Genomic DNA, 23,473 nt, shown 5'->3' on the forward strand with positions numbered 1-23,473 from the left:
CCATATTTAAATTAATTCTTGTTTTTGGCAATTTCCTCTGTATGCCGATCTTTTAAAACCCCATAAATCCCACATATCCATAACTTTAACATGTGACCATATTAGTTGTACAAATTTGGGCAAGTTATTTAACTTCTCTAAGCCTCAGTTTTCTATACTATAAAATGGAAGATAATTTTTATACCCTCCCAAAAGAGTATTAAATGGAATAATGCATATAATGTGATCACCAGTGTTTGATATACAGTAACAGATCAATCAAAGGGAGTTACTATTAAATGATAAACAAATTTTAAACATTTGTTTAAATATAAATTGTATTCATGGTTGGAATACATCATATATTTGGTATATGACTACTGTTTAGTGATGTCTCCAATTTATTAGTATACAATATTAGTAGGTTTGGTAACATCCAGTGATCTCAATTGTTTATTGTGAAAATCTCAGAGGTTATTCTGGACAGCAAATAAATAGAACATTAGACAAATAGGCTTAGATTACAAAATGTAACTTCATTAAATAAATGTCACTATGTCTGATTATACTTGCCAAGAAAATTTGGCTATGTTTTATTTCATTATAAAGTTCATTGGCACAATGTGATGCAATCAGTTTTTAATTTTAGGGATATTTCCTAAAAATCCTAATATTGGAATTATCTGTGTGTTACAAAATTTCCTTAATAAATCCTCATTACTTGATTACAAGTTGAATATTTCAGACATCTAAACCAATTATAGTCCTGATTATTTTGATTGCCAGAAATCCTTAAATGTATATATTATCCATCAATGTATTCAGTTTCTATATTAGATACCTGTCATTTAAACATTTTTAGTGGTTTATGATTCACAAAAAAGTCAGCTGTATTTTTTTTTCCTGGATTTTAGAGATTTTGTTTCTGCTTCATAAAAATAAAATGGAGCTAATCAATTGACTGTGGGCAATACTGATGGCATAGTATTAGTTTCTAATTTTGTATTGATTAATTTAGGATATGCAGCTAATAACTGAAATACGTTACTTCTCATACACATTCATTATGACCATGAAGTATCTATTTTTTGGCATCACTTTCTAAAAGTTAGTATCTATGTCCTCCAATTGTTCAGAAACTAGGCTGTTTCCTAATGGTTTGTAAGAAAAGGCTTTAAAAGCCTGTGTCAATAATCTTAAAATCTAAGTCCTGACTTGTCTGTTGAAATGTACCAAAGTAAAACTTTGCTCTTAAATTCTGCTTTATGTTTTTATGAGACTCTAATCAACTGGGTATATCAATTGTATTATGGGCTGTCTGATGACATTTTGAGGTAGAAAAGGTAAATTGCCTTTTTTATTATACCCTTTGCCAGACATTTTCATACTCTGACTCAAGGCAAACCGTTCAATTGAGGTGATTCAGTTCATTTATTACTAGAGAGCACATTGAGCAATATTTCTAATTCAGCTATAGTTTGGAATGCATCATAACTCCTCTTCCTCTCAACTCCTCCAAAGAAGGAAAAATGGAATTTATGAGTGCTGAATTTAAAAATTATGAGAGTAAAATTAGTATTGAACATCTCTGAGAAATCAGTATTTTCACTGGTGAGATATATTTAAAAGACAAATCTTAGATTCAGTGAACTAGAGCATTCACATATGAGATTAACGTTTTCCTTGTGGATGTGACTGCTAGAGTGTAGGGTGCAAAACAGAGTACCTCAGCTGGATGTCTTTACATGTTTAAATTATTATTATATATTTAAGAATCTTCCACTTGGTCTTGAGGTCTGGGTATCTCTGAGATAAAATTACTTGGGAAGAAATTTTTTTCAACAGCAACCTTTACTAAGTGTTTTATAATTACATAATAAAAGTTATGCTCTGCTTTTGTGCAAAAAACTTAACATAGCATGACTAAGACTGCTCTCCTTAGAAATAAATGTCTGCCTGCAATATTGGCTCTTGGTTAGTGGCTGGGAACTTAGATTTCAAGAGGCTTCTTGCTATTCCTAGAACTGATAACAGTGGCTCATGGTGCCTAAATTCTTTGTGAAAACAATGTAATTGTGCTGAACACCTGCTTTCCTTCTGACAGTTTGGATTTTGACATGTACTAAGGCAGAGGATGGTCTTGGTCACAAGCCCCCAGTAAAACTCTGGGAATGGAATCTCTAATGAGTATCCCGAGAAGACAACATTTCACAAGTTTTGTGACAAATTATTGCTGGAGGAATTAGTGTATCCTGTATGACTCCACCAGGAGAGGATTCTTAGAAGTTTGCACCTAGATTCCTCCAAACTTCATTGCATGCACCTTTTCCCTTGATGATTTTGCTTTATATCCTTTGGGTGTAATAAGTCTGAGCCGTGGGTACAAACTATATGCTGAGTCCCGTAAGTGCCCTAGTAAATTACTGAAACTGGAGATGGCCTTGAGGACCCCTAGAACAGCTTTCCTCTTGTAATTTGAGTTCAGTGATCTGAGATAATTACATTTGTGTAATAATTAATTTCATTGTCTACATCAGTTGGATGTGCACATACTGTAAGAAAAAGAGAATAAGCTCCATCTTTTTTCCAATGACACAATAACACTCTATGACCTACGATTTTTCAGTTTTAAGTTCTGGATTGTGTCCATGCAACTACTTACATGTGTGTAATATGGTTATTTGATAGACTCAGACTTCAGCGTTTCTCGTTCTCTGTCTTGGCAGATCTCTAAAGCCCTGATTTTACTAACCTAAGACAATCAATGTGTGTTTTAAAATTAGTTTCATCAGGCTGCTGAGTTTACAAAGGGTGGATTACTTTGTCTAGATTTATCATAGGAAGATGATAACTGACACAAGCTCTGGACTACAGAAATATTAGGAACATATTTTATGAGTCTGTCTTTCCCTATTTCCTGCACTGATAGTTCATTTTTTTCTTATACAACAAAGGCTAGTCATTTATAAAATGTTAGCCTTATAAGGCTAGTTATTTTGGCTTGACTGTTCCTAATAATCTAGTTTTAAGAAAACATATTTAACAAAAGAGTTAATATTTTTAACTTTTGATACTAACTTTAGAATTTTAGATCTGTTTTTTTTCCTGAATCTGTGTCTTCAGATTTTGTTAAAAAATAAAACTTTCTAGACTTTTGTTCTTTACTGATTTTGTTATACATAGTTTACTCTCCTGTAAAATTTTGTCTATTTTGTTTCATTAATGATTCATAAAATATAATCGAAGAAATTATTTTGAAAGCATTAGAAATTTGATTTATTCCTATCAATTTAATCTTGTGATTTTTCAGGATTGTTTATATTTTTTAGATAATGTTTCAATTTGAGTGTTTCAGAGATCTAAAGAATGAAATTTAATATTTTCAAGCCATTAGAGCATCTTAATTAGATGTTCCATTGTCACTATTGTTTCTTTGCTGATTATCACAAGAAATGTGTTTTTTTGCTCATCCTTGCCAAGTATCTGTCTACTCACACAGTTACACCCAAATGTGTCCTTTTCTTTTAATATCTTAAACGCAGTTTTATTACTACTTCTGGTCAAGAAGAGAATAGATTAAATATTGTAGTAATAGGAATCAGTAGGACTGTTATTAACTTTTCTTTTAATCAAATGTGTGAAACTTGGCAAAGCTTTCTTTTCAATGATTAAATTCACATCATCTCCCTCTTCTGTTTTTCACTGAATTGCAATATCATGGGATCATTCCTTTTATCTTTGGTAGATATTTGTGTTGGTAGAGATTTGGTGGAGATTGACAGTTAATGCCCACAGGTCCAAATTGGTGATACAAATGAGTAAACAGGATTGGCATAAGAAAATGTGGAGTGGTTGGGACTGGGAAGGGCTATAAAGTACCTGTTCCATCTACAGAAATTCAAATTAAAAATTTAAAACGAGCAAGAAAAAAATCAAACAATTCTGTTAAAAAATGGCCAAAGGACATGAACAGAAACTTTTCAAATGAAGATAGACTAATGGCCAACAAATGGCCAACAAACATATGAAAAAATACTCGACATTTCTAATCATCAGAGAAATGCAAATCAAAACCACAATGAGATATCACTTCATTCCAGTGAGAATGGCTTTTATCAAAAAATCCCAACACAACAAATGTTGGTGTGCATGCGGAGAGATAGGAACCCTCATACACTGCTGGTGGGACTGCAAACTAGTACAGCCTCTATGGAAGGTAATATAGGGATACCTCAAAGAACTAAAAGTAGATGTACCATTTGATCCAGCAATCCCATTACTGGGTATTTACCCAAAGGAAAAAAAGACATTCTATAAAAAAAACATTTGCACTTGAATGTTTATAGCAGCACAATTCACAATTGCAAAGATGTGGAAACAGGCCAAGTGCCCATCAATACACGAGTAGATTAATAAAATGTGGTATATGTATATGTATACCATGGGATACTACTCAGCCATAAAAAATGGTGAACTACCTCTTGTATTATCCTGGTTGTAGCTGGAGCCCATTCTTCTAAATGAAGTATCACAAGAATGGAAAAACAAGCACCAATGTACTCACCATTAAATTGGTACTAATTGATCAATACTTATGTGCACATATGGGAAGTAACATTCATCAGGTGTCAGGCAGGTGGGAGCGGGGAGGAGGGGATAGGTAAACACACACCTAACGGATGCAGTGTGTGCTGTTTAGGGGTTGGGCACACTTGTAGGTCTGACTTTGGTGGTACTAAGGCAATTTATGGAACCAAAGCCTTTGTACCCCAGTAATGTTCTGAAATTAAAAAAATATATATTCTGTAAGCCCAGTAAAACATTGATGTATGTCAGATAAGGTCCAGGGACAGTTTGTGATCTCTGGTTTATATATTCGTATCTTTATATATCTACCCAAGATATTTAGTATTTAAATAAATTTGTTCCTATTCTGAGTATTTTTGGGTAAAAATTATCTTTCAATTTACTTTTTAGAAATAAAATATACATTGTCAGTCAAATGGACAAATTAGAAAAGTATTTGTATCCTTTTCAAAACATTGTTTTCAAAGGATTATTGATTTGAAATTTTATTCGTGTCTTTCTGAAATTCTCATATAGCAAAACTTGTTTAAAAAAATAAAGATGTATGTGTGGGGACGGAGGTATATGAGAACTCTTTGTACTTTCCTTTTAATTTTGCTGTGAATCCAAGACCCTTCTAATTTTTTAAAAAGTATAGTAATAAAAAATTTCTATACAAAATTGAGTAATTTTGATTTGTACAGTTGTAGAAAACTTCCTTATTTATATTCCTTTCTTTTCATTAAACAGAACTTTTCCCCTTAAACCATAAATGAATGTTAATTAATAGAAACATACGCAAATTCTACCTTCTTCATTGCTTAATCTAAAAATCTTGACCCTCCTGGCTCCCTTTTATGTCTTCTATACTGCTTGGATTTTTTTTTTTGTTTGTTTGTTTAACTTTCAGTAAGTTTTCAAAACTCAAAGTAAATTATTTAAAGCAGTTAAATACCAACAGCACTCCTCTTTCCCCAATGTTTGGATTTATAATTCCAAAGCTGATTGTGATGACTTAATCTTCACTTACATCAGTTTGTTCTTTAATATATGGAAGGTTTAAAAAATACATAAATTTCAATTGGGATCAAGATTTGTGTATGCTCTTACAGCTTTGTCATTAAACTACATGAGGTATTAAAAGTCTTAAAACCACAGTTATAATAAGATAGAGAACTCAACCATAGCTATATGACTAAAGAAAATACTAATTGATGATGCCCTCTTTTCAATTGTCCAAAATAGACTTGTTTCGTGTGGTGTTTTTAATTGAGTTATACAGTTCTTTGTTTTCCTTCTGTTTTTATGGATGTAGATCTCTTTAACTTGTAAAACTTTCTACTTTATTAAATATGTTTTTTTTGTAATTAGGTTTTCTTTTTTTACCTCCACAAAACAACAGTCTAGTAAATGTAATATTGCTTACCATGTGGTTAATTTTAAGTTTTTTTTTTTAATCTTTTACTTTTTATTCTGAATTGCATCTGTTTGAAATTATAGCATAAAAAATATTTTAAGCAATTATTGAAGGTACTTTTTCTACCGATAATGAAAATACATTTCCTGAAAGGAAAAAATCACATAACTATGGTTATATTACATGAAAAATCTTGATGAAAATTCAGAGATACGTAACAGATTTATTTTTGACACTATTATTTGATACTATTTTTACGCTATTATGTAATACTCACTGGACACAGCATTGAACAAGACAGAATCCCAGATTTGGGGGTTTCCGTTACATATTTTTCCCTGAATTTTCTTGGATACAAATTTTTTTCTTTTATGATGAGTTTTATCAAAAGAGTGACATTTGTTACTAGCTTTCTGGTTTTTATATGATATGTTTCCTGAACATCATGACTCTTGAGATAGAGATTTCAATTTTAATTAATAATCTTAGCAAACCATGTATAACAATTAAGGAAAATGCTATTTACATTGTGCTTAAATGCATATTTCTGTAATATTTTAGCTGGGAAGTTTTAAGATTCCTTCTGTCAAACATAAGATGGTGGCTGGAAGAATATGGCTTTGATGGATTTCGCTTTGATGGCGTCACATCCATGCTCTATCATCACCATGGAATAGGTAGGTAATTTGATACATTACAGATAAAACTAATGATTTTAATTTATTTTATTTTATTTTTTATTGGAAGATTACAGCCAGGTTTGGAGGCCAGTTACAGAAGCTGCAATGACCATTACTGGTGGCTTGATTTTTGTTAGTTCCATTGTATATGTCTTCTCTATAGTCATTTCTTATCCCTTTTTGGCAAAAGATAAATACATTTTATAAGTAAACAAAAGATAATCATTTCCTTTGATATATATCTAATTAATAATATGCTTTCATTAATATATAGCTTTTTCTAAAATTATTTTGAGGAAACTATTACAACACCCTCTGGGTATGAACATCACAGCATTTGCAATGAAAAGTTATTAAAAATAATAAATGACATTTGTGAATTCATGGGTTTTTGCATATTACCCATTGTAGAAAATAGATATTTTACATGTATATTTACTCAGTTAAAATTCAATTATAAATTAATTTTTAAATTAAAAATATCAAAATTTTCAGTTCAAAAGTTGTGCAAAGAAGTGGAATCACAGAACACTAATTCCTTAATAGATAACATGGGAGTAATTATTATTATTTTTAATGGCCAAATATTCACCAACAAAAACCAATCAAGAAAGGAAGAAAAACAATAGACTGTAAATCTTGAAAAGTGGCTGCCAAGGAAAGAAGCTAAAGATTCCAAGTGTGCCACTACTTACTGTTAATATTAATAATTATGCAACCCTCATGAAATGTTTGTAGGAAAGAAGTTGAGTCTGTAACACAAAACAGGTTTCATTGATATTCATCTTCCAGTTTGGGGAGCAACTTAGGGGATGCAAAGGCAAGCATGACAAAGATCAAGAAAGATCCTCAGGCCGGGTGCAGTAGCTCACACCTGTAATCCTAGCACTCTGGGAGGCCGAGACAGGTGGATTGTTTGAGCTCAGGAGTTCGAGACCAGCCTGAGCAAGAGCGAGACCCCATCTCTACTAAAAATAGAAAGAAATTATCTGGCCAACTAAAATATATATATACAAAAAATTAGCCGGGCATGGTGGTACATGCCTGTAGTCCCAGCTACTTGGGAGGCTGAGGCAGTAGGATCGTTTAAGCCCAGGAGTTTGAGGTTGCTGTGAGCTAGGCTGATGCCACGGCACTCATTCTAGCCCGGGCAACAAAGCGAGACTCTGTCTCAAAAAAAAAAGAAAGATCCTCTCCTAGATTTAAACACCTGTGTGTGCAAAAACTCCCTCACTAAGGGTGGAGTATATTCCAGGAAATCTGTGGTGTTGGGAAAATGAACTGAAGTTGATAAATATGGGAAATGCTTTTTGTGAGTAGAGCTTCCAATAAATGGTAAAAAAAATTCTGCGTTACTAACATGTTTTTCAAGAAAAAAAAAAAAAACCCTGAAACTTCACAGCAAAAGAGCACATCATATACCAGAAAAATTGAGATAAAATGATTAACATCAAGACACAGTGTTTAATTTATAAATTCAGTAATAAAGAGCAATTCATCACATGATATCTAGGGAAAAAAAGGAATTTACCTACATGGGTGAAAAAAATGACTGGACTCATGCTATTCTGTCAGAAGCAATGTCTACAAAATTCTTATGGAAACAAAGTGTAACTCAAGAATATGCTAGTAGTGCAGCCAAGGAAACTATCATTAGAGCGAATAGATAGCCTACAGAATGGGGAGAAAATATTTGCTCTCTACACATCCGATAAAGGGCTGATAACAAGAATCTATCTAGAACTTAAAAATATCAACAAGAACAAATCAAACAACCCCATCAATAAATGGGCAAAGGAAATGAACAGAAACTTTTCAAAAGAAGACAGAATAATGGCCAGCCAACATATAAAAAAATGCTCAACATCTCTAAGCATTAGAGAAATGCAAATCAAAACCACAGTGAGATATCACCTAACCCCAGTGAGATTGGCCTGTATCAAAAAATCCCAAAACAACAAATGCTGGCGAGGATATGGAGAGACAGAAAAACTCTTACACTCACTGCTAGTGGGACTGCAATTTAGTGCAGCCTCTGTGGAAAAGAATTTGGAGATAACTCAAAGAGCTAAAAGTAGAAATACCACTTGATCCAGCAATAGCACTATTAGGCATCTCCCCAAAAGAGCAAAAGACATTCTATAATAAAGACATCTGCACCCGAATGTTTATGGCAGCACAATTCACTATTGCAAGGACGTGGAAACAACCCAAGTGCCTGTCAACTCATGAGTGGATTATTAAAATTTGGTATATTTATACAATGGAATACTACTCAATAATAAGAAACAACAGTGATCTAGCACCTCTTATATTTTTCTGGATAGAGTTTGAGTCCATTATCCAAAGTGAGGTATCACAAGATCAGAATAGGCTCCACATGTACTCACCATCAAATTGGCACTGAGTGATCAATACTATGTTGCTCACGTGATAGTAATATTCTCCAGGGATTAGGGAGTTGGGGGGGTGGTAAACTCACAACTAATGGACTCGGTGAGTGTTGTAGAGGGGAAGGGCATGCCTTTAATCCTCGCTTGGGTGGAGGCAATGACATGAAAATGTAACCAAAATGTTTGTACCTTCATAATATCCTGACATAAAAAAAAAAGAAACATTAAAAAAAAAGAATATGCTAGTTGAATGGTAGTTGCTAGGGGCTAAGGGATAGAGGAAAAGGGAGATGTTGGTCAAAGGATATAAACTTTCAGTTATAAGAGGAATAAACTCTGGGTATCTAATGTTCAGCATGTTGACTGTATTAAATACTATATTTTTTACTTATAATTTAATGAGAGCAGATTTTAAGTATCCTCACCCTTCTACACACACAAATGGTAACTAGGGTGGTGATGGATGTATTAATTTAGTGTAGTAATCAGTACACAGTATACACCTATATCAAATCACCTTATACTCCTTGAGTATATAAAATTTTTGTCAGTTAAATATTTTACAATTTTAAAAGGAATGACAATGTCAAAAAAGTAAAAGAAACTTGGTAGTTGAATTGCCATTGAAGTATGAACATGAAAAAAATTGAGGAATAAAACTTTCATAATTATACTTGAAAATATCCCTCAGTGATTAAATCTAGCAAACTGAAAAAAAAAAAAAGAATCAAAAGAACTTACACATAGGGAAATGGGGGGAACGGCTGGTTTTGAGCACTAATTTCATTTAATTACAAAAATAAAAATAAATTACTGAAAGACTAGAAAGTAAATTGTATAACCCCAATAAGTGGTATATACTATAAAAAACTGAAATTGGGAGGTGGGAAAAGGGAAGGCAGGAGGAAGTTTGAGGATATTATAATTTCCTTGTCATAGGAACTCCATATTGCATAAGTTGTAGCATATACTTAAAATAATATAAACATTATGACTCAATTTTATGATTTTCATATTTACCTTTCTTTAACTCAGAAGGATCTAATAGAAGCTAACATTAACATCTTCTTGATGTGACAGAAAATGTATTAAAAATTTGAAATTTAGAACTCCCTTCAGTATCATTTCACTTTATTTTTTGGCTATAAAATTTAATTAAATTTCAATTAAATCTTTACAGTGTTCTTTTTTGGCCAAACAAAGGTTGATGTATAGGGTTGTCTGAACTCTGAATGTTGACATGGAATACTTTTCTAAATTAGATAGTATAGTTGCTGTTGATAGCATCATCATTGTTACACTTTGCTGCAGTAACAAAATTTATACCAATAAATTAATTTGTGGGTACATTTGTATAGAGTTAAGTCTTGCATGTTAATATAATATATCCGTATGATTTTCTGTTCTTTAGGTCAAGGTTTTTCAGGTGATTACAGTGAATATTTTGGACTACAAGTAGATGAAGATGCTTTGATTTATCTCATGTTGGCAAATCATTTGGCTCACACGTTGTATCCAGATTCCATAACAATAGCTGAGGTAAAGCCATAATGATGTCTTACTCTCTGACCCCCTTTAATATAGAACATTTTGTTAGCATACAGTATTTGAATAATTAATCTCATGTTGTCAATAATTGCATAAATGAAATTGTACCCTAACTACAGTGCAGCTATCTTGTATGGGTGGCACATTATTTAGAATTCACTGTTTTCCTATTAGGAGATAATGTACACTACTAATTACTTGTCACCATTCCATTGTTAAAAAGAAAATCCCAGTGGTTAGAAAGTAAAATATCCTAATCAGTGGACAGGTCCTTCTGCCATGAGACCTTCAGCAGAGAAAAGAATTGAATATTAATGTGTGTCTGTCCATTTATTTATTAATTTTTTTTCTTTTCTGGTTTAATCATTAAAGATGGCATGGATTGCTGCCTGTGAGCTTCTCTGAAGCCTTTCTTGTTCTGATGAGATTACCTTTCTTGTTTATGTTATTGCTCTTGGATTGCCAAATGTTCACTAGTTATTCATGATTACTGAAGGCTCATGATTAACTGTCCCAAAGCTGCAGTGTAATCATATAATTCAGTATATGCATAATTGACAATTCCCCTCTTGATGATAAATGTGATAAATTAAGAAGTTTGTTAAATGTTTATGCTAATTTCGATTTAGTTCTAAAATCCCCCTGGTTTTCTGAGTCCTCTGACTAGAAATTATTATTAAAATTGAATTTAGCATGTTAAAACTATTCTGTACAAAATATAGTGTTAGGCATATAAAAATAGTAAGACTATTCTTTAAAAGAGTTATCAATAAGATGTATTCAAATTGTTGGTGTTTAGTTCATTGAAAAGAAATGCAGTAGTGAGTCTCCTTCCTGTAGTATTTATTATTTGTATAGCCTTGTTTTCTATCCATCACTTCCCAAAACCAAAAATCTCCAACCAAGTGGTATGATTTCTTTGTCTCTGGATAGAGGAGAACAGTTTTACTCCCTTCAAGCCTTTTGCCTTCTAAATAACTTCTGGGAATAGAGCAGTGGCCCTAAATATCTGAAATAAATTCTTATGTAGAATTGTAAAGCAATCAAACAAAAACCTGTCATACAATTTAGACAACCAGTACTATTTCACACTCTCTACCTACCTATATTTGATCAGAGCACATAAGTCTTACTAATACTTCTGCTAATACTTTATGTGCTGAATGTCTTTTAACATCAATCAGAATGTATTTTAAACTTTTATTTTGGCTTTCATATATTTAAATTTTATCTGGCAAACATCAAAAAATTAATTATTTTGTCAATTGTATTTATCACAATCCAAAGCAGAGATATTATATATGACAAATTACTACAAACAATTAGTGATAGCACAAATCAAAAGTGGGTATTGAAGAAAAAGAAGCAATTATTTAATACGTGAAACTTAAAATTGTTACATTGATCTTTCTTTTCATTTCAATAGTTTCATCATCTAGGGAACTCTTGTCTGATTATCCGTGTTTCTACCAATGAAACTTTGAGACTTTAACCTACTTTATATTACTTGGTTTTAGATTTTTTTTAAAACAAGATATGTCTTCAATTTATTCTACTTAAATTGAAAACTACTTCAATTTCAATGCATCACTTTTCTGTCTAGTGGGAGTCTCTTCAAAATGTGGAATTGATCCTCATGAACTTTTTTTTAAGAAAAGAAATGTGGTGTAATGAATAAGTAATGTAATTTTAAATAAATTCCTATAGCAGAAATATGAATTTATTTATAATGACAATTATAAAAATTGAAACCTTTTTTTGCTAGAATATATTCACCTTTCTATATGATTATATTTGCTATATAAATTAAAAATATTTTTGATTGAAGTGTTCTCCCTCTGGAATCATTATAATTGCCCTTTAGATATTAAAAAATTAAAAATATCTTAATTTCATCCAAAATATGTATAATTATTTTCAGTAGGTATCAACTATTTTATATTTGGAGTATCTTTATTTTGGTGATCTTTATGTTTACCTTTTTTATAATTTTTATTTAAAAATATTAAGGGGGTACAGGTATTTTTGTTACTTGGATGAATTGTGTAATACTGAAATCAGGGCTTTTTTTGTGCCCTTCACACTCAACACACTCCCCTCATACCCTGCCCCCTTCTTAGTTTCCAATGTCCTCACCATTTTATGACCATGCATACCCGTTGTTTAGCTCCCACATATTAGTGAGAACATATGGTATTTGTTTTTCTGTTCCTAAGATACTACACTTAGGATAATAATCTTCATTTCCATCCAGGTTGCTGTAAATGACATTATTTGTTTCGTTCCTTTCTATGGCTGAGCTACTAGTATTCCGTGTGTGTGTGTGTGTGTGTGTGTGTGTGTGTGTATAACTTTTTCTTTATCCACTCATCAATTAGCAGTTGTGAATCGTGCTGCAATAAACATTTGGGTATAGGTGTATTTTTGATAAAATGACTCCTTTTCCTTTGTGTAGATACCTGGTAGTGGGACTGCTGGATATATTTACCTTTTTTTTTTCTTAAATTTAAAAGGACAGTCACTCACTCTCCACTTTCAAAAAAGGTCTGCAAATAACTCAACTTTCTAGGATTCAGATTTAGAAGTCAATACCAATTGATGTACATATATTTTTCTTAACAGATTCTATTTCCTAAAACAACATTTAGACTGAATATAGAACATACTTTAATATTTTCTTTAGAAAACTTATCTTGATATTTAATACCAGACTATCACCATTCTCAACTGTTTGAGCTTATGGTACTCTTTTAAGAAGGCATTGTATCTCTAATTCTAGTGCCTAATACAGTGCTTGTTGTTTAACACATACTCAGCCAATGCTTATAATGAATGAACTGAATACCTATTATATTTGTGGAAATGCAACTTATATTAATATTTTGATAAATATAACTTTTTAAAATATGTGGACCATCTTTTTTTCCACTTTATAAACTATAGAGAACTATGAAGAAATAAAATATTATTGATAAATATTTTATTTTCTTATGAATATATTCTACTATATACTGTATTTACTTACACCTTTCTTCCATAAGAAAATAATAAATTATTTTGAAGGACAGCAATAGGAGCAGATTGTCTCACAAGACATTAATTTGGCAGCAGTTAGCATGAAGAGATACTCAAGATAGAGAATTCTGTTGAGAAACATACAGTATAAACAAGCAATAATGAAGATTAAATAAGATTGTGGCAATGGAAATAGAGCAAAGGAAAAGGATTTATTTGAAAGATATTGTAGGCTTAGAATTATTGAGCTCATATTTTGCTATAGTTGTTTTAATAATATCTTTTTGTTGCATCTGGGTCCTAACACCAATTTTTAGAACCCATTTATCTGTCTGATTAATTTTATTTATTTGATCATGAATATTCTAATGGTAACATGACAAAGTAGAAAGACACTCTGTTAAAAGGCTTGATATGTGAGTCCTAGCTCTACCAGTAAAAATCTTATCCTTAGAGATCTCTTCATCTCAATAAGACTCTGTTTCTATATCTGCTAAATGAAAAGGACCCACTAAGTTAAACTCAAAGACCTCTTCCAAGTGTAACCAACAGTAATGAAAGGCATCTTATTGCTTCACTTTTAATGTACTAGCTCTACTTTCCATCTCATCAGAAGCTACTACTCACAAAAATATACTTCATGCCAGTGCTGTATGTGGACAGAACAAATATACCACATATATGCCACATGTATTTTTGTGTTTGGTGAAAGCAATAAGTAATAAAAATGTTTTACAGTAGTTCAAAAATAAGTCTAAGAAACTATGTTTTAGCAATAACAGTTTTACTGTTTTACGTTCTCTAGGTCAGCAGTCCCCAACCTTTTTGGGACCAGGGACCATTTTCATTAAAGACAAGTTTTCCATGGACTGTGGGCGGGGGATGGTTTCAGGATGATTCAAATGTATTGTATTTATTATACACTTTATTTATATTACTATTACATTGTAATATATAATGAAATAATTATACAACTCACCATGGGTTGGGGACTCCCTGATTTAGCTGATACTAAGGAAAACAAAAAAGTAGCCTCATGAGGTTGAAGTTGGCCTGCAGTGAAAACATTAAACAAAAGTCTTATTGGGAAATGTGATATGTTGTTACAATTTTATCCAATTTTATAATTACATTAACAAAATTCTCTCAAAATATATGCCCCTATTGTTGTTTTCATTTTTTGGCCTGGACTTTAATGTCAGAATATTTACTAAAAGTTTGATCAGTATGAACTGATAGTGCTGATGTACTTTGTTTTAGGATGTATCAGGAATGCCAGCTCTGTGTTCTCCAATTTCCCAGGGAGGGGTTGGTTTTGACTATCGATTAGCCATGGCAATTCCAGATAAATGGATCCAGGTAAGATTTTATGTAAATATATTTTTGTTTCTGTAGATATTATATTGTTTCATTTATCTTCAATTTATTTCTTTGTTGGAATCATTAATTACAGATTTTAATTGAAGTATTAAATTCTTCCATTAGTGTGTCGATTCTTGTGCTTTTTAATAAAGCACTTCTCAAAATTTTAGAAGTTCTAATTTAAATTACACACATTTCTATTATTCTGGCAAGGGGAAAATGATTAATATAATGTTAGCTGTATAAATGGGATTTTGCATCATCAGTGCAATTATATGAAACTTCAGTGCTCTATATTTAATATGCATTAAACTTTATCAAAGCATTCATTTCTGCCTACAAATCATGCATTAACGTAGAAGTTGCTCCTTAATTCCCAGTACTCGCTTAATCGTATGGTCTTTTCTCAACAAATTTGGATTCATCCATTCCTTTATTTAGCATTTAGAAGTCCTTACCATGTGTCAGACACTAGGAATGAATAATTATACATGGCACTTTGCACATCATTTCTCAATTCAATTTCATTAAATTTAATGACAGTTCAAGTAGTTTGGATTCTTTTTTTTTATTTAATGTTTGCCTAAAGGACTAAAGTCATTATATAGACTTAGATATGATATAGAACATTTTTGAATGGCCACATTCATAATTATGGCCTGAATATGCATAATGAGTGTGATATATATACAAATAATCATAGCTTTCAGATGAGCCCTTTAGTACAGACATGAACTGGTCCCTGGGGATCACAATGGCAGAAGTGCTTAATTTTGTGTAGAAAAACCATAGACCCTACTCTGAAGAAAGTGGTTAATCATCTAACTCTTTCCTGTACCCCCCACACAATTTGCATAATGCACCCCTGTGACATTAAACCTCTAACAACATGATTTCTGCTTCTCTATAATTACTCCTTAAACATTATTAGGTCCAAAAGTAAATAATTTTACAAAGACTATAAAAATTAGAAATCAAACAAATAAGCAAATGAGTGTTCTAGCTTTCATATGTGGAAATGTAGCCTTATGTTAATATTTGTTATTTTATGCAAAATGCTAACCTTGGTAGAAGGTTCTTTATCACCCCCCATCTCCTACTATTTCAAATTTTTCAGGAAGACGTTTTTCCTTCAAAAGTGCCAAATCTTACTTTTTAACCTCCTGCTGGAAAGCCTAGACCATTCTTTGTGCTGATTCAAGAATATTTTAAGGCATATATCAAATCTAGAGTTATTTCCCGGTCAATCAGAGCTCACAGAAGGATATTTCCTTCTCTGAATATTCATGCATTTTTTTAAAAAAAATCTTTAACCTAATAAACATTTTAGTACCTTGTATGCTAAAGATACTAAGTATGTCATACAAATGGAAAAAAATGTATTATCCTAAGTTTAGGATATGACTATCCTGTCTTAGGTTGTAAATTCTCTGGAGGCAGATATCATCTTCAATTTTATGCAATTATTTAAAAATCTTTTACATCATTCAGATGGGACTCTTAGTTAATATGATAAGAGAGGATTAAAACAATATTACAAAAAAACCCTCAGACGCAGCGATTTTCCTCTACTTTTGTAAGTTGTGCATTTTAAAAAATAATTCAATAAATAACTATAATTCCCCCCACAGGTCAATAAAACACACAAGAGTATCATATCAAATGATAACTGTACTCAGAATGTCTATGTGGCATACATTGTTGTCTACCCATAGGGTATGAGATTTCATTCAGGTTTTTGTTGTTCAAAAGCAAATTATATACCATTTTCTACTTGTATTGTTTCAAAATTGGTAATTTGGAATATCATAGTAGTTTAATCATTTACTCAACATATATTTGACTATCTAAAATATGCCAAATTTGCTGTCTCTTCTTTTACATTATCATTTTTGAATAACTGAAGTGTTCATGTAAAGGTGATATAAGAATTTAAAGAACTCGTTCATTTATCTGTTAATTCCAACAAATATTTATGGAGCACCTACTATTTTTTATTACATATAAATAGTTTTTTAATTGAACTTTTTATATTGACATAATTATGGATTTACATGTAGGTGTAAGAAACAATACAGTGAGATTTGGTGTATACTCTTTAATCAGTTTTCCTCAATGATAACATCTTTTAAAGCTATAGTACAATATTGCAATGAGGACATTGATGTTGATATTGATATATTCAAGGTACAGAATACATCCATTACCACAAGATTCCCTCATGTTGCCTTTATAGTCATACCTATTTATTTCCTTCTTGCCCCTAGCCACGCCTTAACTGCTGTCAACCAATAATGTGATCACCTTTCCTACAATTTTGTCATTTCAAAAATATTGTATAAATGGAGTCATGTAGTATCTGACCTTTCTAGATTGTCATTTTCACTTAGCAAAATTCTCTGGAGATCCAGAGAATGTTGTTGCCTGTATAGGTAGTGCATTCCTTTTAATTGCTATATAATCTTCCACAGTAGGGGTATATTACCGTTTGTTTAACCGTTCACCCATTGAATAACATCTGGGTTTTTTTCAGGTTGTGGCTATTATGTCTAAAGCTGCTATAAACATTTGTACAGGTTTTTATATGAACATAAGTTTTTATTGCTATGGGTAAATGCCCAGCAATGTACTTACTGGGCTATATAGTAGTTGAATGTTTAATTTTTTTGAGAAACTACTAAACTGTTTTCCAGAGCAGCTGTATCGTTTTACATTTCCACCAGCAATGTTTGAGAGAACTTGTGTCTGTACATCCACACCAGCATTTGGTGTTGTTACTATTTTTAATTTTAGCCATTCTCATAGGTATATACTGATGTCTCCTTGTGGTTTTAATTTTGTAAATTATTATAGGTACATAATACTTTTATATTTTTATAGGGTAAATGTGATGTTTTGATATAGGCATACAATTTGAATTAATCAAATCAGGGTAATTGGAGTTCTATAACCTCAGGCCTTTAACATTTCTTTGTGTTAGGAACATTCCCATTTCATTCTTTTAGTTATTTTAAAATATACACTAATTTGTTTATTACAGTCATTTTGTTGTGTTATCAAATATTGTTCTATCTATCTAACTATATTTTTGTGCCCATTAACCATCCCTACTTTATTACCCACTCCCTGCTACCCATCCCAGCCTCCGGTAACAATCATTCTGCTCTTTGTCTCCATGAGCTCAATTGTTTTAATGTTTATCTCCCACATGTGAGTGAGAACATGCAAGATTTGTCTTTCTGTGCAGGGCTTGTTTCACTTAATGTAATGTTCTCCAATTCCATCCATGTTGTTACAAATGGCAGGATTTCATTCTTTTCTGTGGCTAGGTAATATTCCATTGTGTATATGTACCATCATTTCTTTATCCATTCGTTAGTGGACACTTAGTTTGATTCCAAATCTTGGCTATTGTGAGTAGTGCTGCAATAAACATGGGAGTGCAGATATCTTGTTGATATACTGAATTCCACTCTTTTGGATATATATACACAAGTGGCATTGGTGGGTCATATTGTAGCTCTATTTTTAGTTTCTTGAGGAATGTCTATACTGTTCTCCATAGTGGCTGCACTAATTTATGTTCCCATCAACAATGTAGGAGGGTTCCCCTTTCCCGACATCCCCGCCCCCATTAATTATTATCTGTCTTTTGCATAAAAGTCATTTTAATTGGGGTCAGATGTTATCTCATTGTAGTTTTGATTTGCATTTCTCTGATAACTGATGATGTTGAGCATTTTTTTTATATACCTTTTAGCCATTTGTATGTCTTTGAGAAATGTCTATTCACATTATTTGCCCGGTTTTTAATCAGATTTTTTCCTAATGAGTTGCTGGAGCTTCTTATATATTATAGTTATTATTAATTCTTTGTCAGATGGGTAGTTTGGAAATATTTTCTCCCATTCTGTGGGTTGTCTCTTCCTTTTGTTGATTGTTTCCTTTGCTGTGCAGAAGCATTTTAGCTTGACATGATCCCATTTGCCCAATTTTGCTTTGGTTGCTTGTGCTTTGGGGGTATCACTCAATAAGTCCTTGCCCAGAGACTTTTGTGGGTAAATCATTTCCCCAATATTTTCTTTTAGTAGTTTCATAGTTTCAGATCTTAGATTTAAGTGTTTAATCTCACTGTGGTTTTAATTTGTTATTTCCTTAATGTCTTATGCTGTTCAACATCTTTTCATGTGCTTATTTGCCTTCTGTATCTTCTTTGGTGAGGTGTCTTAGTTCATGTCTTTTGACTATTTTCTGATTACATTATTTATTTGCTGTGGAGTTGTGTTTTTTTCTTTGTTTGTTTTATTTAGTTTTGAGACAGGGTCTCACTGTGTCACTCAGGCTGTGTCGTCATCGTAGCTCTCCTCAACCTCAAATTCTTGGTCTCAAGAAATCCTCCTGCTTCAGCCTCCTGAGTAGCTGGGACTACAGTCGCATGCTATAATACCCAGCTAATTTTTTTTTTTGTTTTTTTTGTAGAGATGGGGTCTCGGTTTGTTACCTGGGGTGGTCTCAAACTCCTGGCCTCAAACGATCTTCCCACCTTAGCCCCTCAAAGTGTTAGGATTACAAACCTGAACCACCATATCCAGTTGAAAGTTCTTTATATATTTTATATTCAACTGCTTTGTTGGATATGTGATTGACAAATATTTTCTCCCAGTCTGAAGCTTGTCCTTTTATCCTCTTCACATTGGTTTCACAGACCAAAAGTTTTTTTTTTGTTGTTTTTTTTTTAATTTTGATGAAAGCCGATTTATAATTTTTCTTTGTATAGATCTCTCTTTTGGTATCAAGTTTAAGAACTCTGACTCCCCTATTTTATACTAAAGGTTTTATGGTATTACTTTTTATGTTTAAGTTCATGATCCATTTTGAGTGAATTTTTGTGCAAGAAGTAAGACTTAGCTTGAGGTTCTTTATCTTTTTTGTTTTGCATATGAATGTGCAAATCTTCTAGCATAATTTGTTGGGAAGCCTGTTCTCCTTACACTGAATTGCTTTTGTACTTTTGTCAAAAATTATTCAGGCCTATTTGCATAGATCTACATATTAGTTCCCTGTTGTTGTCTTATTACCGCAAGTTTGGTGGCTTAAAACAACACAAATTTACTATTACTATGTTACAGTTCTGTAGGTCATGAATCTAAAATGGGTCTTACTTGGCTGCATTCCTTCTGGAGTCTCTAGGGGAGAAGCTGAAGTCACCTCCTTGTTTTTTCCGTCTTCTAAAAGCAGCCCATGTTCCTTGGTTCATGACTACTTTCTCCATCTTCAAAGCCAGCAGGATAGCATCTTCACATCTCTCTCTTACTCTGACACTTATGCCTCCTTTTTAGAAGATTCTTCTAATTACATAGGGCCCATCCACATAATCCAGGATAATCTTCCCATCTCAATGTTTATAATTTTGTCACATCTCTGAAGTCCTTTTTGCCATAAAAATAACATATTCAGAGATTCTAGGGATTAGAGTGTGAACATCTATGAGTGTAGTTATTCTGCCTGCTACATTCTGCCCTCTAGTGCCCAGTGATTCACATGGCTCTTAAAAGGACTGGTTAACTATGTATCCATAGAGCAGTCAGCAAAGGCAGATACAAGCAGTCTGGAACCCTATTTCTGAAATCGTGATTAGTTTTTTGTGTTTTTTTTTTTTTTCATTGCTGTATAACATATTAGCACAAATTTAGCATCTTAAAACATTACCCAGTTATTATCCTACATTTCCTTTAGGGGACCTTCATCATGTTCAAAGATCCTGCCCACACTCGAGGGACTTACACAAATATGTGAGCACAAGGGAGCAGGAATCACGGAAGCCATCTTAGAATTCTGCCTATCACAAAGTACAGTTGACACTTTGGACAGAGAAATGAATTCCTTCAGAAACAGTGTGCTGAATAAAAGATTGAGCCTATATTTAGGACATAACCCTGAGGGACATCAGCTTTTATAGGCTAGAAAGAGGAAGATAATTTACAGTATGTCCAGAGTGGTGGTAAAAAACAAAACAAAATAAAACAAGAGTTTTACAGTGGTAGACTAAGAAAGGAATAAATTCATGGGAAGAAGCTAGGGTCAGTGGTATCAACATGGACAGCAAGTATTTACCTAAGAAAGCAATTACTGACCTAAGAGAGGACCATCTGAAATCTCGGCAAGATCAGTTGTATAAAAGAGGTATTAGAGGAACAGAACCAGATTAAAGACTGAATAGAAAATGAAATGGAGACGCAAAAAGTGTGGTCTGTTAAGGTGATAATTATTTTATGATAATTAGCTCTTAAACTTTAAAATAATTGTTCTTTTAATTAGCATTTTTAAAGACTGAGACAAAACACTCTTCGTACTAAATTTTTTTCATTTAAACCCAAAAAAGGTAGCAAGTTTATCTCTACCTTATGCAGGTTATAGAAAGACATATTACACAACAATACTTTACTATGGGCATTAATCAAGAGGTAGCAATTGTGACAGAAAACAGAAAGTTGCAAAGATCCTAAACTGTAAGCTGTCTGCACAAAAACAAATGCACATGTTCACGCATGCACATGCACACACACCCCACTGTCATTTGTCTGTTTAAAAGTTGTGATTTCAGTAAAAGTTTAAACAATGATACCTTTGCTATATGGATGGGCTTGTATCCGCATGCCAAATAATTTGGACTGATATGAGGTCTACCTTCAGATTGAGATTTGAAGTAAGAAAAATAGTGGTTTACTCAAGCTTATTTCTCTTCCTTGTATCTAGCTACTTAAAGAATTTAAAGATGAAGATTGGAATATGGGCAATATAGTATTCACCCTCACAAACAGACGCCACCTTGAAAAGTGCATTGCTTATGCAGAAAGCCATGATCAGGTAAATGAATGTGTGTATAAATTCATTTTCCTCTCTCTCTTTCTCTGTATTTAATAAAATATTTAAATATAAATATATCTAAATATAAACTTTTATTTTTAATATAGGTAATATAACATATATGTGTATATATTCTTTATGTAAAAACTACTCATACTTGAAAAACATTTTGAAATTATTTTGTAGATCTAGAAATCTCAGCTTCAAATGCAGTATTATGTTTACCCTGCCAAACTGAAATTAATAGATTGGATATTGCAGTTGTGAGTGTTCCCTTATACATTTTCCTTTGTCATAATGAAGAATATTGGTGCTAATCCTGGGTTATTTTAGTTTTCACTTTACGTTCTCTTCTAGAGGTTTTCTTTTATGCCTTTGGCAACCTTTCGTCATCTTTTCCCTCAATCACTGAAATCTCCTGCTAATTGATCTCTGACCTGTTCCTCCCACTTCAGTCTGTCATCTTTAATACAGTATGAGGTATTTTCCACAAAGCAAAGCTCATCTTGTCAACCCAGATCTATTGGTGGAAGTCTGTCATTTTAAGTCCACTCAAATCCTGGCCCATGCCAAAGTTTCCAGCTTCATTCCCTGCTGCCTACTTTTGCAAATAAAGTTAGTTGGGACACGGCCATGCTCATTCACTTAAGTATTGTTTTTTTGTGACTTAATGGCAGATTTGAGTAATTGAGACAGAGAAAGTGGCCCATAATGCCTAAAATATTTACTGTTTGGCTTTTTACATATATTTGCTGACCCTGAAGTAGACACATGCTAAATTTTGCATCTTCCAAATTGAGGCAGTGCTTTCTTATCAACTTAAATTAATAGTATCCTTGACCATATGGCAGATCAAATAAATACCCATGTAAATATTAGAACCCAATCTGGAAAAGAATAATATTAGTTTAAAGAGTCAGGGATGGGGATTGGGAGATTATTATATACCAAATGCGTAACGATGTGAAAATTAAAATACATGCATAAATTATATCTTTCTATTGCAAACTCCTAGAAGTTGTTGCAAAGTATCAATTCCCAGCACATGTTTCTTTTGTATGAATGAGTGAAAGAGTAAATGAGTGGAATAAAGAAATTAAAGATGAAACTGATAGTTTGTTTTTTCATAACTTTCTACCCAATCTGTAAAGAAACATAGATTTATCAAGAATTATTTCATACTTTAAAGATTCAGGTAATTCTCCCTGGTGTTGTCAGGAATTGTTAGGAATGCAGAAATGATGCAACTTGCCTAGTTCTTTCTAAAAGCAAATGTTCTTTGATTCTTAAGCCTTATAAAAAAATAAATACATATAAATGCATACATTTATAAAATGAATAATAGAAATGTATATGTCATAGTTAATATGTGGATATTATTTTAAAATTTTTAGATAAGTCCTTAAGCTTAACTAAATTTGTAAAATTAACTAAATTTTTCCAATATTTCAACAGGATTTTTTAAGAGGGCAACTAGATATGAGAATAAACTTTGTGAACCTAAGCAAAAGTTATCAAAATAATTTTGTAATAGAATCAGAGATCATAGAAATAAGCAGTTATGCATAAAAAATAATTCAACAAAGTAGGAAAGATGAATTATTTAAGAATTAGTGCTGTAGATGTCCTTACTTTAAAGAAAAGTC

General features: G+C 32.3%; 1 protein-coding gene across 2 annotated transcripts in view; it reads left to right on the top strand.

Moving 5' to 3' along the window:
* The window catches only part of GBE1 (1,4-alpha-glucan branching enzyme 1), a 263,584-nt gene that overhangs the window by 165,104 nt on the left and 75,007 nt on the right, over positions 1–23,473 (top strand). For both annotated transcript variants that reach the window (XM_045540452.1, XM_045540453.1), the window contains exons 8-11: positions 6,524–6,639; positions 10,447–10,574; positions 14,859–14,957; positions 21,717–21,827. In XM_045540452.1, coding sequence (XP_045396408.1) covers positions 6,524–6,639; positions 10,447–10,574; positions 14,859–14,957; positions 21,717–21,827 — 454 coding nt within the window. The remainder of the gene's footprint in view (positions 1–6,523; positions 6,640–10,446; positions 10,575–14,858; positions 14,958–21,716; positions 21,828–23,473) is intronic.

Source organism: Lemur catta, chromosome 1 (assembly GCF_020740605.2).
Source record: "Lemur catta isolate mLemCat1 chromosome 1, mLemCat1.pri, whole genome shotgun sequence".
NCBI lineage: Eukaryota > Metazoa > Chordata > Mammalia > Primates > Lemuridae > Lemur > Lemur catta.